The sequence below is a fragment of the Amblyomma americanum genome, chromosome 3 (assembly GCF_052857255.1).
Source record: "Amblyomma americanum isolate KBUSLIRL-KWMA chromosome 3, ASM5285725v1, whole genome shotgun sequence".
NCBI lineage: Eukaryota > Metazoa > Arthropoda > Arachnida > Ixodida > Ixodidae > Amblyomma > Amblyomma americanum.
The window spans coordinates 225,401,408-225,418,196 of record NC_135499.1 but is presented as its reverse complement, the minus strand read 5'-3'; the positions used below and the strand labels follow the sequence as shown (position 1 = coordinate 225,418,196).

The following is a 16,789-nucleotide window of genomic DNA, read 5'->3' as shown; positions in this document are numbered from 1 at the left end:
TGGCCTGCGGGCGACGTGTTTATATACGTGATATACATCCGCGTAATGTGTCGTCATGGCAACACATACAATGTATAAAGGCATTCATAATTCCAGGCCGCCCCATACCAAAGTGCACTGAAACCTTATTGCTACCCTCCGTAGGCAGCTTGGCTTCAATGTGCGCAAAGCTTGCCGTGTGGCAAAAAGCGAGTCACACGTACCGAAGCAAGCGAAGATGGCGAACAGCTAGTTTATCTAAATATGTGTGCTACCTAATACGTGGCTATCTAGCGGTTTTCGCTCAGGATTGCTTGTTATGTCAAAGGAGTATGGAATTGATTCCTTGATTCATTAGACAATCATGTCGAAAATCTTTCATTTGGGACCTTTTTCTTCGTTCTGGAAATAACCTCTTTTTCAGGGAATTTCAGGGATAAAATTTGTCGTCAAGAGAACTTGTAGAGCCCTAAATTGTCTCACTTTTTTGTTCAAACTGACGGAGTTTTCAAGCTGCCGTAGAGAAGAACGGCATGAAATTATGGTGCGATTGAGAGAATTTTCAGTTACGGCGTGGAAGATCACTGTTTACAATAGAATGAAGCGCCAGGAAGTAAGCGGTAACGTAGCACGAATATTGCGTATATCATGGGAATGCGGTCACGTGCCATTTCACTGAAATTTGCCGGAGGTTTCAGAGAAATGGGCTATCAGTTCTTCCTGAGTGCATTTCAACCTTTGTTCGTATGTTCTGCTTGTGCGTGAGTGTGTGAGCGATTTGTGACCGGTTACGCAACGTGCTCGCAGATTGGCGCTTTTTTCATGTAATAAGCAAGGAACGATTATGTCTGACAGACGCAGGTCCCATAGCCAAGAGTTACATAATCGTGTGCACAAGCACAAAAATATTATACCGTCTCAGCATATATTTATTAGCACGGTTTTACTTCCACAGTACTGTGTTCCTGCGACTGACAGCATAGATTCACCTCACTCCCACGTATTAAAGAAGAGGAGCAAATTTCACACGCTTGCTTACCATGTTCAAAAAGCTTGACCGACCAGCATCGGACAAAGCTCTTTATTGCTTGTTCACCACACCGGCATCAAACCAGAGAAAAGTTCATTCTCGCCACAGCGCGGTTCAGCAGTTCCTGGTAATTGCCGTAGAGCTTCAGATACAACTCTTCCCTCAGGTAATTAGCGATGTAAGACTTGAAGTTGTTCATTCGAATGGCGTTCAGATCCAGGTTGCTCCCAGGTGTCACCTCCAACTTGATGTTCTCCACGAAGAAAGTACGCACGAAGCCCGGTTGATTGGGAGCCGCGGTGACCTCGAACATCCCCGTAGTGTTGTAGACGACAGCTTGAACATTCACATCCTTGACTGTGCCGGTCAGGTCGTCTCCCTTAGTCTGGAAGAAAAACGAAAGGAATAACGCATTATTACGAATGCATCTCCATTGCGACTGCAGCTCTTGCAGTGTGGTCTATTTAGTGTGCAGAGTGTAGCAAGGGTCCCGCTTCTGAGATGAGTGGAGGCCAGCGACTTTAAAATGGTTACAAGTTGAACACTTCCTGTAATGTGCAGGTGGGCGTTGAATGACTTTCTTCGCATTTTCTCTTAATTTTAGCTTTATATATCCGGCTAAGCTTGTTCATGTCGTAAGATTAAAACGTAGTGAATGTCCCTCTTTTTTCACTCTATTATGGCTGTAAACAGATCTTGAAGACACCCATAAATTGTGAACATAATCGTCGTTGGAAGCTTGATCGTGCCCAAAGCGGGAAGAGAGGCTCTCTCTTCTCGATTCTATCGGTTTTCTGCTGCCCTGCACCATTTTATCAATTCCCTTTTACAGTGAGCTAATTGATCGTCTCACTTGCGTGCAAGAATTTGTGCGTGCATGTGTGTGTGCGTGCGTATGTGTGTGCGTGCGTGCGTGTGTGTGTGTGTGTGTGTGCGTGTGTGTGTGTGTGTGTGCGTGTGTTTGTGTGCGTATGTGTGTGTGCGTGTGTTTGTGCGGTGTGCGCGCGTGTGTGTGTGTGCGGTGTGTGCGTGTGTGTGTGTGCGTGTGCGTGTGTGTGTGTGTGTGGGTGTGTGCGCGTGTGTGTGAGTGCGTGCGTTTGTGTGTGTGTGTGTGTGTGTGTGTGTGTGTGTGTGTGTGTGTGTGTGTGTGTGTGTGTGTGTGTGTGTGTGTGTGTGTGTGTGTGTGTGTGTGTGTGTGTGTGTGTGTGTGTGTGTGTGTGTGTGTGTGTGTGTGTGTGTGTGTGTGTGTGTGTGTGTGTGTGTGTGTGTGTGTGTGTGTGTGTGTGTGTGTGTGTGTGTGTGTGTGTGTGTGTGTGTGTGTGTGTGTGTGTGTGTGTGTGTGTGTGTGTGTGTGTGTGTGTGTGTGTGTGTGTGTGTGTGTGTGTGTGTGTGTGTGTGTGTGTGTGTGTGTGTGTGTGTGTGTGTGTGTGTGTGTGTGTGTGTGTGTGTGTGTGTGTGTGTGTGTGTGTGTGTGTGTGTGTGTGTGTGTGTGTGTGTGTGTGTGTGTGTGTGTGTGTGTGTGTGTGTGTGTGTTAGTGCGCACGCACGCAGAAACTAATACTAGCAAATGTACACGTTTCTTGGATGACTATGATTTTTTACACGATGACAGCGCAGGTGAACCTGCGAACCTGTGCTTGCAGCTGATGAACAAAAAATTGGTAGACGATCATGATGGTCGGTAGTGCGAAACTTTAACGCCGCTCTGGCTCGCAGGTTGTGCGTTACGCTGCTGGCCACCCTCTGGGATCTTCCAGTGGCCGCCCCCTCCTCCGCCACTTCCATTCCTCCTCTCTCGCCGTGGCCGGTGGCCTGCCACCTGTCGCAACACGCCGCCTGACAGATCACAGGTCACCCTGTCACATGTCAGGGGACGTGTTACGCCAACGACTACGACGCGGAATGTAGGAACGAGCGCATAAGAGCTGTGCGATAAAACGGCCGCCCTCAATGGAAGAGAAATGCACATCGCTTTCCCATAGTGCAGCTGCAAGAAAAGCTGCTTAAAACTAATTTCAACCAGTTAGTGCCTCCAGGACGTCAAAATAGAAAGCCGAAACCAGCGAGGTGGACAGAAAAATTGCTCGAAGAACAGAGTTTCGTGCAAGTCTCTGTCCGCTGTCCTTTGCGTTGCAGCTTTAATGCATCAAGAATTTACTACTGAGATTCCGGTGAACGTTAAGTAACTCCAATTTAAAGGTATGAATATGAGCTTTTTCACTACGACGTGGCTAACTTTCCGAGGTATCTCTTAATCAAAAATGCATTAAGCCGGGAAACAAAATTTACAGACACACCGAATTGCAATTTGTGCTGGCTATATGGTAGGATTAGAAGCTGTTGATTCATTTACATCAAGTTTTGTGTCTTTGTGCCATCTAGCAAGTGTCTCGAGGTTGTGATAAGGACGTATAGTTGTCACTTCCTGTCTGGTGACGTCATTTTTCTCCAGCCAATGGAAATTACCCGTTCTAGTGATGTCGCCTCCCTCCAACCAATGAGCAAACTTCATGACCGATGGCACATTTCACAGTGATAGCTGTTTGGCACCCGTCGCTGGCTTGCGCGTCGTAGTCGTCCGGCGTCGTCGTCGTCAGCGTAACCGGGGGGAGCGTTAATGACAACCATCCACCGGGTAAATTTCATTAACGCACCCAGCGGTCATTAACGCGCTCACGTTACATCACGGTCAACCTGGGTCCCATAACCCTACGGATGGCTCTGTTTGGAACAGCCGCTCACAAAAACTAAATGCCTACACAGGTATCGCTGAATCTTGCGTTACATAGTCGTAACCGTCCTATGAGTTTTTTTTTTTTTTTGCCCGAGAAAGCTACTAACGTTATTCGATCAAGAGCTTCCTACCCAAAAGCGTAACAGAAAAAAATATCCGCTCTACACAGCGTTCTACACCTTGGTACAGTGCGTTCGCTCATTCGTCATTTGTTCTCGTCATTGTTAAGCAACGGGCGTCTAAAAAGCACAAAGCGAAGAGAGGTCCGTCTCCTGACCCATACCACGGCAACTAGGTCCGCAGTGATGCCGTAGAAGCTGAGCGGGCAGGTGACGCTGGTGTTGCCGGCCACCACCTTCGGGTCGCAGTTGCCGACGCGCTGCACGGACGTGTCGAAGTTCTTGATGCCGCCTCGCGTCACGTTCACCTTCAGGTCTCGGTTCGTGATGGCTGTCTTGTAGACCTGCATGACCATGACGTTACGGCGCGCCACTTTGCCCTAGCGCGTATGTACAGCCTTTGTCGGTAGTAAAGAGCCCAGGGGGCTTGCTTCGAAGTCGTGTATAGGGAGGCTCCGCTAGCATGCTGGAAGTCCTATATATATCTAACGGGGCAGGAACAGAAATCTTTTTACCTTGAGGAGATTTTGATCATTAAAGGTGCATTGCAAGTCACACGGTGTGGCTCGGTCGCAAACCCCCTGGGCTCCAATCTTTTGACCAAAGGTGCGCAGTCATTTTTACATGTGTGCGCGAAGCAGGGGATGCGACATGGGTTTACGACACTCTGCTATTGTATTGGGAATTTGGCTGGGCTGATGCATTCATTATCAGCAAAATCGATTCGCAGTTTGCGCTTTTCCAGAGTCTAATGAACTATGATGCTCAGATGTCGGGCACTGCAAGATATCCGGTTATTTTTGATTGGCGGTAGAATACGTGACTTGTTAACGGCACCACCGTCGCACAACTTAGTGCGGCAAACTGCTACCAAAGCTAGTGTTTTGCAAGAAGTATTGAGTATGTGAGTAATACAGTGGAGTAAGATATGTCGGGCTAGCTGGTTCATACTGAATTACTGGTCATGTCTTAACGCTTTCGCGCCGTTTACCTTTTTCACTACAGTGGACGTCGTAGAGAACAGCACTGGTTCTTGGACTGTGTATGTGCCACCATACGAATGATTTGAATGAAGCCATAACACGAAGGCTTTTATACACACGTTGGCAAAGCTGATCGTTCCAGTCGCCTTTTTTATTTTACATCAAGCGAATTTGTAACATGTTATTCCAAGATGTGGCAAGCGTAGCAGAAGACGGCAGAGAGTCAGGTGCATGGATGACATCACGAAGTTCGCGGGCATAAGGTGGCTGCCGCTGGCATAGGACAGGCTTAATTGCTAGTTAGTGGGAGGAGTCTTTGTCCTGCAGTTGAGACGGCTAGGCCGTTAATGATGATTATGATTACTGAGATAATGGTATCGACTGAATAAATTCCAGCTAACACAAGCGGCGGCTGTTGACAGCAAGAGCATTGCTTTTGCATGCTATGCCGTAAATCCCCAATCTACAGAAGCAGGCCTGCCTTAAATGTTTAGAAATGCGGCCTAACATACTAGCGTATACTCGTGAAAAGGAAAAAAAAAACAGGGATGGAAAGGTATGAACTCGTGGCGGTTGTTCTCGGTGTAGGATTACTGTTCGTGTTCTTTCTTCAGTTACTCTCATCTGCTCCTTCTTTTGCAAGTTCGCGTGCACTGGTTTCGGTCTTGTTCCGACGATTTTACAGATTTACCAGTCCATATTTTACAGAGCCCTCTGCCCGTAACGGCTTCAAGAAATTATTGCGATAAGGTCAATACCGCTGCTGTTGATAGCGCCGTGGTTATACGCTAAAGTCATGCTTCATCTAAGAAGTGCACTTCGTAAAAACAATATACGGCTGGCAGGAAGGAGCGTGCAAGCGTGCCGGACAGGGCAGTACCACTTGCCTTGAAGTTGAAGGGATGCAGCGGCGCCGACGGGTACAAGTCGGGCGTGTCCTTCACAAGACTGGGCATTCTTTGGAGAAGGACGACGTCGATGAAGTCGTTCGCTTCATTCACACTCTCCGAGACCCCTGTGGCAGTGCCAACCATAACTGTTGATGATTGTTATTCAGCCTTAACTCTGCTGAATATATCTGCAATGTCTGAAACTTGCTTCTTACAAAGGGATACTTTCTTCAGCTAGTCGGTGCACGTTCATCAGGTAAAGGCACAGCGCGACTGGGGCAGGACGAAAGAAGTAGACAGACACGGTGCTTCGTCTGTCTACTTCTTTCGACCAGTCCTGGTTGCGTTCTTCCTTTACCTTGCTTCTTACGCTCACAGTATTCCGGTAACCTTTTCTTTAGTGCGCAGAACCTGCACAAAACTTTACATCGTACATTTCTGCCAGCAGGTGTCACAAGTGACTTGAGTGAAAATTGAGCTAGACATAGAAATATCCATTTTTGTGCGAAGATTCGATTCAGGAACTGAGCTTAGAATCAAATTTTTATGGTTTATGGTAAAAGAATAAAATGTAAATCAAAGCACTCCGTGCTTCAGCTCGGTGCCACTGTGCCAAAAGAACACTCTCAATTTAGCCCACCCTCGAATTGAGTGGGAAAATCGCAAAAGACCCCAAATGTGCCAGCAGAAATAAAATCGAGAACTTCTTGTGCAGTTCATCACCGAAGACGAATTATTCTTGCAGTTTTGCTGGAGTAGTTACTAAGTGGCGCCTTGGGGGTATGCTCATTTCAGCAATGGCACGTGGTAAGTAAATGGCATGCCTGTAGGTGGCGCGATGTGATCCTCTAGCCGACTCAAAAAGGCTTCCACAGCATGTCGATACTGCTTCGTGACGTCAGCTTCCACGTGACCTGCAAGACACGTACTCTGTCAGTGATGCGTTTTTGGGATCCCTTAATGGGGATGAAGTTCTCAAAAAGGCAGCAATTAACAAGCGCCAAGCATATACCCGCAACGGGAAACAGCGCAGCTTTTACTAAGCATCATAATCGATGCCAGTTATGAGATAACCATTTGGTCTGAGGTGCTTTTGCGAATGCTGTACATGGGGCTGATGAAGCTTCTCTAATACTTTTCTCTATGAGCTGAAACTTTCTCGGATTGTCAACCTTTTCGGCTTTTCCTTTTTTTCACCAAAGCTTAATTATAAATTCAACTAACTGTCAAAATTATGGTCATAATTTTTTTTCCAGCATCAAGATTAATCTTCTTCAGCGTAAGGCGCACTTTCAGTAAAATTCCAGGCATATTCGACTCTCTTGATCTTTAGTGCCATACGCAAGTGACGAAGCTCCAGCCTTTCGCAACGCTGATTCCGTGTATATAGAACAGCTCTGCCCAAGAAACAAGCGAATAAAAAGATATGATTACCGCATACTTTATTTTACCCAATTTACTTTTCTTCCTATTTAGTTTTCTGTACTGCGAAAGGTTCTGACACATTCTGATGCTTTCATTAAAATGAAAATCAGTGGATAGAGTACTTCGCACAATACTAGTAAACATAGCGCGCATTGAAATTGTAAACAGACAAAAAAAAAACCAAGTGACACTCACCGAAGTAAGCAACAACGCAGAGTAGTAAAGCAAACGGTTTCATGGCTTCTTATTGGTACCTGTATAAGACAAAGAAAAAACCAATAATTTCTGTTTGCTTTTTTAATTCACAAATTCTTAAACAGCGCGTTATGTTGTATTTTACTCCAGGGTCCTAATTTTTTCCCTTTGACTGGGAAAAGAAAGTTGAGCAAAGAGCGCGCTTCTGCTATTTCGTTCTAGGTCGTTGCCCAAAAATATCGCTCCCTTCCCAGGAAAACTGACGCGCTGAGGCACTTGCAGATAAGCCACCGAATGCCTCGCTACACAATATCTCGTAGCTATGGTGACCTTGACTCCGACTTTATTCGCTGTCTGATCTGAATTTGTAGCTTTGTAGAACGCCCAACATTTCTCGGAAGCTAAAACAATGTGCCAAATGTCACTAGAATATCACGCTTGCACTTCTCTCCTACGACTGGGGTTTCTTTTTTTTTTTTCGGATAAGTTTCGTTTGGCGGAACTGGCCTGATATTTCCTTACAGCGAGGAATGCGCTGTCTCTGAGGGAGAAACAGAACAGCTAGCGCAAGTGAGTTGCTCGCAATGTCGTGTGGCGCCCTCTAAGATTCTACTTCTATTAATGCGATATGTGAAGAACTTGCAGAGCCTGAAGCGGATGCAGCTCAGCATTGCAGCATTGACGTATGACGTCATTGCTTGCGGGCATCATAGTGCTCAAGATCTGGTGGCTTGTCAGCCTTGCTCATTCGCACCACCGTACGTCCAAATGTATTCAAACAACATAGCTCTGGATGTCTATTACAGCTGACTACAGTAACTTTAGAACACTTCAATATCCTTACATAAAAATACTCTAGTGGGTTAGTTAATATCACTGAAAGCACTAAACATCGCAACGCGAAACCTCACCTGGACGAATGCCGTTCACAAGTGTGGACTTTTTGGTCCCGAAACAAAAAACTTGTGATTAAGCAGCTTCATTGTTCAGAGATACATCACCCGGACTGGCGACGTCGGTTTGGTGCGCACATCTCTCTTTAAACTCTTGAGCTTCTATTCGCTCACAATACGGGCAGAGCTACCAGCGGCAAATTGCTCACGTCGGCTCATAACGCGCGTCACTGCTGAGAAGTTTCAGAAGCACCAGCTAAAGCGCGTATTTCGAACTATCTTTAAGAGCTCCCGGCGCCACTTGCCGCTGGTGCCTGTATGAAGAAGAGATTCGCAGGTACCATTTGTCAGGTACAAAATAATCGTTTCTCCTGCGGCACAAACAAAAGCCTCACTCGAAAGTATTCCGCCTTCTAGTCTGACCAGCCGCTGCGCATTTATTAGGCAGAAACTCCGTTCGCTGAGAAACAATTACGCTTTGAACGCCTTGAATCTATAGGAATCAGCCGCTTGTGCCGTATCACTCGTAGCTGCGACTGCTTCTGCGTTCCCATTAGGGAAGCGCGTCGAGAATGGAAGATGTTAAATATGACTGCTTGGGGGAAAATAAGTTGGTATATACGGCCTAAAATCAATGCAAAGAACTACAGTATACGCCGGAGTAAACGAATGCCTATTCTGTTTGGTTGTCTGGTGTCGAAAAGTAGATCGGAAACGAATGTCCTTTTATATCTTATCTCGAACGCGTAATCTACGATCATTTTACAGAAAAAATACAGCGCGATCAGTAATCTACGAGTCGAACTCTTCCAGGACGAAACGAGCCTAAAATCCACCTGCTCTTACGCTGATGCCAAATTAGCAGGATGTGAATGCAACGAAATTGCTAGGACAGCAAGGCGTGCAAACTTACGCACTGCAGACGAGGACTCGGTCGGTTCTCTAGAGCTTTTTGCCGACGTGCACCAACGAACTGAGACACATATGCGGCGTCGTGGCATATAACGCACCCTTTTTCCCTCCGCCTAGGTCGTCAGTACTTTAATCTCGGTCATGCAGGCTTCCAGCTTCCTCCTGGGGTATTGGAGATAATTGACAGGCTACGGCATACGCCTCGTGTGCAACCCTTTCAAGAGACCTTGACATCTGTGTGTCAATGCTTTGGTCTTAATTCATTGTTCTTTGTTCGGCATACACAAGATAACACTTGTTCATTTAAGATTAATTATGATTGATGGATTTGTTTGTGCCATACCAACTGTGCGTGGTTACTAAGGTGATTGCATTAGAGTCCACATCAGCAGAAGAACCCGGCACCGTCTGTCATGAAATTCTCTAATTTGTCGAAAGTACGATGACGTCCTGGACTCAAGTGACCTTGTGAGGCCGCTGATTGATGAACAGATGATGACGTCGTCACTACCTGCCCAAAGTGGCAGGTGGCAATTAAATTAATCCAGTTCAATTCAGTTGGTATATGCCCATCGTGCCTCTTATCATGCGATTTCTTGTCCTGCGTTAGCCTTAAAAGTCATCGATTGGTCGCGAAGTCAATGACGATGCAAGGTCACGTAACCATGGGGCTGGTTCCCGCGCAACCGTGAAAGGGCGAGGCAAGCAGGATGGAACCTGTTGAGGGAAGATGTCAATGATTGGTAGAAGGGCGAAACGTCACAAGGTCACGTGGCCATTGCGATGGTCTCGCCCTTTCTCGGTTATGCAGGTTGGAACCGGTTGGACGTAAGGTGCCAAGGCATCTGGGCCGCCGCCATGTCGAAGACACAGAGGAGATGCATGAAGAGGAGGAACTGGACGAAGATATATGTACTCAGCTCATGACTTCGTGCGTGTCAGTAGAGATGACAGTAGCCACATTGTGTATATGATGAAACAGCTGACATAGACACAGAAACAAGTAGCAGCAACATTACTTCAGGTGCTGTCGCATTCCGCTCTTAAGGTGGCTTAATCGTCCTCATTATTTTTTTTACAAGAGCCTTAATCGAGAGCTCCAGATTAATATCAATTACCAGGGTTCTTTAATGTACACTGAAATCTCAGTACACGGCCGTTGTCTAATTCCGACCACATAAAAATGCCAGTGCCGTGGCTGGTATCGAACACACGACTTTGCGCTCGCCATCAGAACGACATATCTGCTTAGCCACTACGCTACGTGTTTGTTTCTCTCGAAACGGGCTGAAAAGTTAACACACTTAGCATATCATAATGCTAAAATGACAATAATATTATCCCTTTAACCTGATAATTTGTCGGCACTCGTAACTTTTAGCCAATTCGCCTTTCACATCATTCACTTCTGCAATAGGTTTAGATCGACGCGCAGTGCTATTTTGGCAGTCGCGTAAAATTGCGCATCCTGACTCTAAAACATCAGGTACTCATTAAGCACTTTTAGAAAGGGTCGCCCTATGCTTATAAAATTATTGACGCTATAATACACCCTGAATTGTATTTCTGCCGATGAGCGAAAACTCAATGGCAGAATTTCGAGGGTGGAAAAGAAGCTCGAACGTTACTCGTAGTTTTATATTTCCATATTTAAAATAATAGCACTTACATATTTCTTTTCATGGTGTCCGGATTATGCTTCCCACTGGAGGCTTGAGCGGAATTCTTTATTGCCACTCTTTTCTCTTTGCAGTAGCCTGATGATATCTTACCCCACATGGAAGAAGGGATTCAGCAATGCTAAGTGATATAGCGCCGCTTAGTACATGTTATTCAACTTTCATCAGTCTTCCACTCATTTTATTTGAAATGCATGAAGGTTGACAAGCTAGCTCTTGATGTTTGCGAATATCAGCATATTCCGCGCTGACAGGCTTCAGCGTAAGCAGCTCAAATGTTTCCGTTCGAGAATGGAAAACTTCGGAACTCACCAATGCACGATAAACCCGGGGTATCCCTTCCCTGCTGTGACACTTCATACAGTAAAATCTCAATGAAGTCACTTCAGCAGACGGTTGAAATGCTTGGTCAATTTAATAATTGTAGTATTCTAGATTTCAAAGGAGAAACCTAACAGAAATTGTTGCTCTATGTTTTTTTTTAAAGCTAGAAACTTCCTTGGTGCTCTTCTAGATATGCAGCCTTGTATACATTTGTCCGGCCGATGTCTCTCTGCGCCCCCTTCCCTCTTGGGCTAGTGCATAGAACTGTGCGCCTGTGACACTACCTACGTTGCCAGAACTCACTCGCGTTTGACCCATGGAAGAGCTTCGAAGACATACGGCATTTCAGCAGTCGCATCAGTGCTGCCGCACACAAAAAGATTTAAGTGAATATGAGTACAGATTTTAGATTATACAGATGCAGAGAGCATTTTTGGGGTTCTCGGCTGAAGATTCATACTATGGTTTATGCCATGGCCATGACAGAAAACAAAATTTAATTTTCTTCATTCCAAAGTCGAAATTTTACTTGCTTACCAAGAACAGGTCTAAATTCGTGACGTTTGGCTAGACGTTGTTCAGTGGTTACAATGATGCCACATTAACGCATTCATTGGCACGACGATAATGCATTCATCGGTAAAGTATTAGAAAAAAATACGACATGGTTTAGATTGAAAGTGAGACCATCTTTCCATGCAATAACTTCATTTACTTTAGTGTTTTCGGATGAGGCATCATCCATGGAAGACGAACCAAAAGGATCCCTTGCACTCGGATGCCGCGCACTGCTAACTCACTGTGCAAATTTTATTACGATGTTAGAAAACTTGTGGCAATGTGGCTGAGCATAAAAACCTAAAAAAGAATTGCCGTTGCACAGTGAGTAGTAAAAGTCCAGCTAAATAGCAAAGCACATGCGTAGGCGCAGCTCTCTAGTTTTTTCAGTAATATCACGGGAGCGTGTACTACACGGTCGTTTAGCGTCTTATGCAGGACCACAGTGTAGAAACGGACGAGAGTATGCGAATGCGCACAGAGAGCTTGCCAGCTGTCGCGTCGTCTGCTCGGCTGTTCTGCTTACGTGACACAGTCCCCGCTACTGGTCTGCTCGCGACGCAAGCTGACTGCAGCGGGGGTTGCAAGCAATGTTTGTTTGCGTAGTGTAACGACGACGCAACGGACCCAACTCTCAGAGCAGCGAAAAACATCGCCTTGCAAGCGTCCAGAGGAAGACGATTCCGTGCACATGCGAGGACCGATATGGCTCGTGTAGTGGTGTTGCATTTCAAGCTGAGGCCTTATTGAGCTGACACTCTTGAGTCATTTTCCTCATTTCGTTTGCAACCAGAATTTCATTCGCCGACTGCTGGAGTAACAGACATTTGGTTTGTCCATGCCTCTGTGTCAGTTCACTAATTGACTCTCAAAAATAATAGCTATTTTAGTACGACCCTCTTTTTTTTTTCAACCGGCTGTCAGTTTATTCAGATTGTTCTAGAACATTATGGAAGTTAGGTTCAGTGAGAGCTAACACGTGGCGAGCGCTAACGGAGAGCAAAATTGATTGAAGTCAGTTCTATTTAAATTTTATATTGCAAGCGCAGGACGCAATAGGAGGTTTATGGGCAACTATACTAGAAGGGGGATAAGACTGTCTGGGGAGAGTTCCGCTCCGACAGTGCTGTTGAAAGGAAGCTTCTATGGAGAAAGGATTGGAATTCATTCAACTCCGTCTACTGAAAGGTTCCCGAAAGATACGCTTTATGTCGGCTGCAGCATTATTTTCTTTAGAATATAGCCCTGATAGGAGTGGCTTCTCAGGAAAAAAATAATCTCAAAATTATAAATAAGTTTAGCTAGGCGGGATATACCGAGCTCTTGATTTGAGCTTTTTTATATAATGTAGATCTGTTTCTCTCAGCTCCCAGATAACATCCGAGCGAGAACGCTTGAAGTACTACGTGCGCTTCATTCTCTTTCTGGCTGAAATGCTGTCAGAGATCATCCGGTCTTTATCTGCATGTCGTCACTGTCCCTGCATTAATACAGACATGCGAGGCTGGCCTAGACATATCAATATGTTCATGTGTTAAATGCGTCACTGTGAGGCACCTGCTTAAAGGTGGCATTTTCTTGAGAGCTGGTCCAATTCCAACCACTTCATCAGCCTATAGAGGTGCACAGAACAGGTAAAACGGGAGCTTTGCCGCGCCGTCACACGCTGATTAGCCTCTGATAACGAAGTTCTCAAGTGCGTTCAGCTTCACAGCGTCTCTTAAAGATCAAACGCTGGCTCTGTAAGTGGACGATCTTTCACGGGACACCGTTCATTCACTACTTGTGTTGAGGTTCTTTCATGAACTGCTGGGTTTTCTCGTTATCAGTGCTTTATGACCCGTTTTTTTGCCAGCTGCTTCAGATAATACACGTCAAAATGGCAACAGTGCTGGGGCATTTGCAGGTTCTGTCTCAGCGCGGATACTGCTCAATCTCTTACATCTTTTACAATTGAGCGTGGATTACGTGCGCGTCTTTGAAAGACGTTCAGCAGTCCGGGAGTCCATGCTCGCTTACTGAAAATTCGGCGTATTAAACGTGGTACACGACACAATGCATATGTTTTCAGAAAGCCCACGTCGAGGCATTCGACTTTATTGTAGGTCGGTTCAGAAATGTTTTTTGAAGCCCCCAGTGATCGCTCTAAGATTGAGGATCTGAGGTTGTTCCGAACACGCGCCACTATCTACGGTTTAACTAAAGCGACTCGTCCACCAAAACGAAGCGTGATCATAATATAGACGACGAGTCACAAGGACAAGCTAAGATTTCACAGAAAGCAAGTTCACAGGAAGCAACTCCTGAAAATTAAGGTTTCCCAAAATAAAAAAAAATTTCAATGCACTGCGCACGATCCTCTCACGGCTTTATCATGGGTTCGTTTCCCCACTCGCCGTAAGTATATTAGATGCATAAAAATGTAATATAAAGTTACTAAGAACGTCGTTGCACGCGCGTCACCGTACAGGATCATGTACCTGACCTTCGGCAAGGAAAAGGGGACAAGGAGAGAGACAAAAAAAAAACAATAGGCGGACTTCCTTCAAATTCTACTTCCGTCTCCTCCGGAGTACCACAGGGGTCTGTGTTGGGTCCGCTTCTCTTCTTAATATTTATTAACGACCTCCCACACAACATCTCATCCACCATCCGTCTTTTCGCAGATGACTGCCTTATCTACCGCCGTATAAATACTAAAGACGATCAAGCTGCCCTCCAAAACGATCTGAAGCTCATCGAAAATTGGTGCTCTTTGTGGATGATGGAACTGAACATTAGGAAGTGCAGTTTTATGCAAATTTCTCGGAAACGCTCCAATTTAACTTATCCTTACTCTTTATTTTCTGAGGACCTATTGCAAGTTGAATCTTATCGTTACCTTGGCATCACAATCAATAGCAAATTAACTTGGGTTGATCATATTACAAAAATCACGGCCGACGCTTCACGTACACTTGGTTTTATTAGAAGATCACTTCCCTCTTCCCCCGCTAACATACGTAAACTGGCATATGAAACTTTTGTCCGCAGTAGGCTGGAGTATGCATCCGCGATCTGGAGTCCTCATCAGTCCTACCTAATTAACATGCTCGAAGCCGTCCAGAACCGTGCAGCACGCTTCATATCGTCAACATACGACTTTCATTCCAGCGTAAGTTCCATTAAATCATCACTTGACCTCACTTCCTTAGCTCTCAGACGAAAAGTTGCGCGCCTTTGCTTGTTCCATAAGTTATACTTCAATTTCCCCTATCTCCGTGGTTCCCTCATATCTCCTCCCTTTCGTACATCGCGCCGCCTTTTTAATTCAAATAGCGTCCAACGACTTCATGGCTCCACCAATGCTTTCAACAAGTCCTTCTTTCCGACCGCAATTGAAGAATGGAACCTTCTGCCCGACTCACTAACAAATGTGCACGATGCGACAAGGTTTAAGGCGATGTTGTTAGATCACCTGGGTTGACATTTTTTTTTTCCTAACTTCTCGCCGACGTGTGTGGTGCTTGTGGCCTAAAGGCATTTTTTACATGCACCGTTCTAACTATTCGCGTTCCTTGCTTCTCTTTATGTTCCTATATTGCATTGTTATATTTTTGTGACCTTTGTTTTTGTTTTTCCACATCAACCTTGTATACGCTCCCCCCTTATGTAATACCCCGACAGGGGCCTTTAAGGGACAATAAATGATGATGATGATGAATCGCTGCCGTCCAGGGGCTCATTACAAAGGGCCTATTCTAATAACAACACAATGACTAGGAGGTGTGGATGTCCGGTGTGAGTGATACTAACATGCTTGTGGCGGAAGTCATTAGAGGGTACAGAGTCCCAGTTGTTATCGTATTTTGGCATCCTTTCGTACTGCGTGTGTTCGCTCCATGCTTGTAATGACTTTTCGCTCTCTAGAATGGCTTAAACTGATAAGTTCGCTTTGCTTTCCCGCTCAGGATGTGGGCGTGGAATTCTTGCTCTTTCACTGTAGCGGTAAATGCGTTCGGCAGAAGCAATAAAAAGTGAGTAGCCTTAAGCCTCAATGGCTTTCAGGCAGCAGGGGGGCTGCTTGTGTGCGGTTTTTGCATATCACGACGGTGCGCGTGTTTTCGGACTGAGTACTAAATATTTGAGACCAGAATCCCTCTTCGGAGGCATATGTTGGTTCTCCTTGCTTAGAAATTATCTGAAATGGTGCTTTGTTATTTGCACATTCGAAAGAACATTCATACCCGACGCTTGCCCCTGTGTCCGTCTTGCCATCAGGCCGGACACTCATCTAGCCTACGCAGATATATGGCAGAGAAACGGAAAGAAAAAGAGCAGAATACCCAAGGCTACACTGGAGGGCAGCACGTTTTCGGCTCTCTCCAACGAAACATGCAGTCGCAGCAACAGAAATCTTATTGGAAAAATTCGAACTATCGTTCTCCCGTCAAGATCCTTCAATTATCACTGTATATTCATATGAGAATGCTTTACGTCACCGTAAATGCAAAATAAGACATCCAATATGCACAGCTTCTGAAGGTTGTCCATTTAGGCAACATTTGGTATTAACCACCGCCACCCAATCACGCCTCCAAGAATGGCACACAAACTAAATATTGATAACGAAGAAACAGCACTTTTCCCCGTATGGCCAACCATCCTAATTAATGCAGGCTAATTACATTCAATCACTCCTATAACGCAGGAAAATTTTACGCTTGCAATTTTTTTCTAGCTCTGCAATCAAAATTTTGCATCTAGCTTTTCACCAGCTGTGCCTTCAACGTGGAGGCACACTGGCCATCAACCTCATTCAATGACGTATTTTGAGCAGAAAAGTTTATTCAAATTTTTATTCTTTCCAAGCAAGGTAAACGATTGGAAGATTCTTGAAGAGGGCGCCGAACTGGACAAGTTGGATTGTCTTCGTAGTTAGAATTCAGCGCGAAACGACCAGCACATAAGGAAGAGCCTACGCACGAGTGCTGAGAAGGCTTCATGAAGCCACAGAAGTTATCCAGTTCTGGATGAACCAGTCCTTGCTTGGCGTACCACAAAGCTGACCTTGCCTTGACGACACGTA

The 16,789-nt window shown here is 45.4% G+C and overlaps 2 protein-coding genes across 4 annotated transcripts in view; both read right to left on the bottom strand.

Annotated features, from left to right (window-relative positions):
* LOC144126237 (salivary anticoagulant protein P23-like) overlaps positions 1-16,789 on the bottom strand; it is a 339,317-nt gene that overhangs the window by 19,509 nt on the left and 303,019 nt on the right. The window lies entirely within an intron of this gene.
* LOC144126236 (salivary anticoagulant protein P23-like) lies at positions 1,015-9,308 on the bottom strand. Of its 2 annotated transcripts, none has more exons than XM_077660286.1 (6): positions 9,166-9,308; positions 7,356-7,414; positions 6,560-6,649; positions 5,733-5,860; positions 4,027-4,206; positions 1,015-1,394 (listed from the first exon to the last, which is right to left on the bottom strand). In XM_077660286.1, exons 2-6 carry the CDS (start codon positions 7,396-7,398, stop codon positions 1,086-1,088), a joined length of 750 nt encoding a protein of 249 aa, XP_077516412.1. In that variant the 5' UTR covers positions 7,399-7,414; positions 9,166-9,308; the 3' UTR covers positions 1,015-1,085. The 2 variants fall into 2 exon arrangements, with proteins under 2 accessions (XP_077516412.1, XP_077516411.1); XM_077660285.1 differs by having other exon boundaries at positions 9,162-9,285.

Excerpts from the sequence above, each read along its gene's own strand:
- LOC144126236 (XM_077660286.1), bottom strand. The coding sequence starts at position 7,398 with ATGAAACCGTTTGCTTTACTACTCTGCGTTGTTGCTTACTTCG. Across the intron at positions 6,650-7,355 it reads CTGCGTTGTTGCTTACTTCG|GTCACGTGGAAGCTGACGTC; the intron begins GTGAGTGTCACT and ends CGTGTCTTGCAG. Across the intron at positions 5,861-6,559 it reads TCACATCGCGCCACCTACAG|GGGTCTCGGAGAGTGTGAAT; the intron begins GCATGCCATTTA and ends GCACTGCCACAG.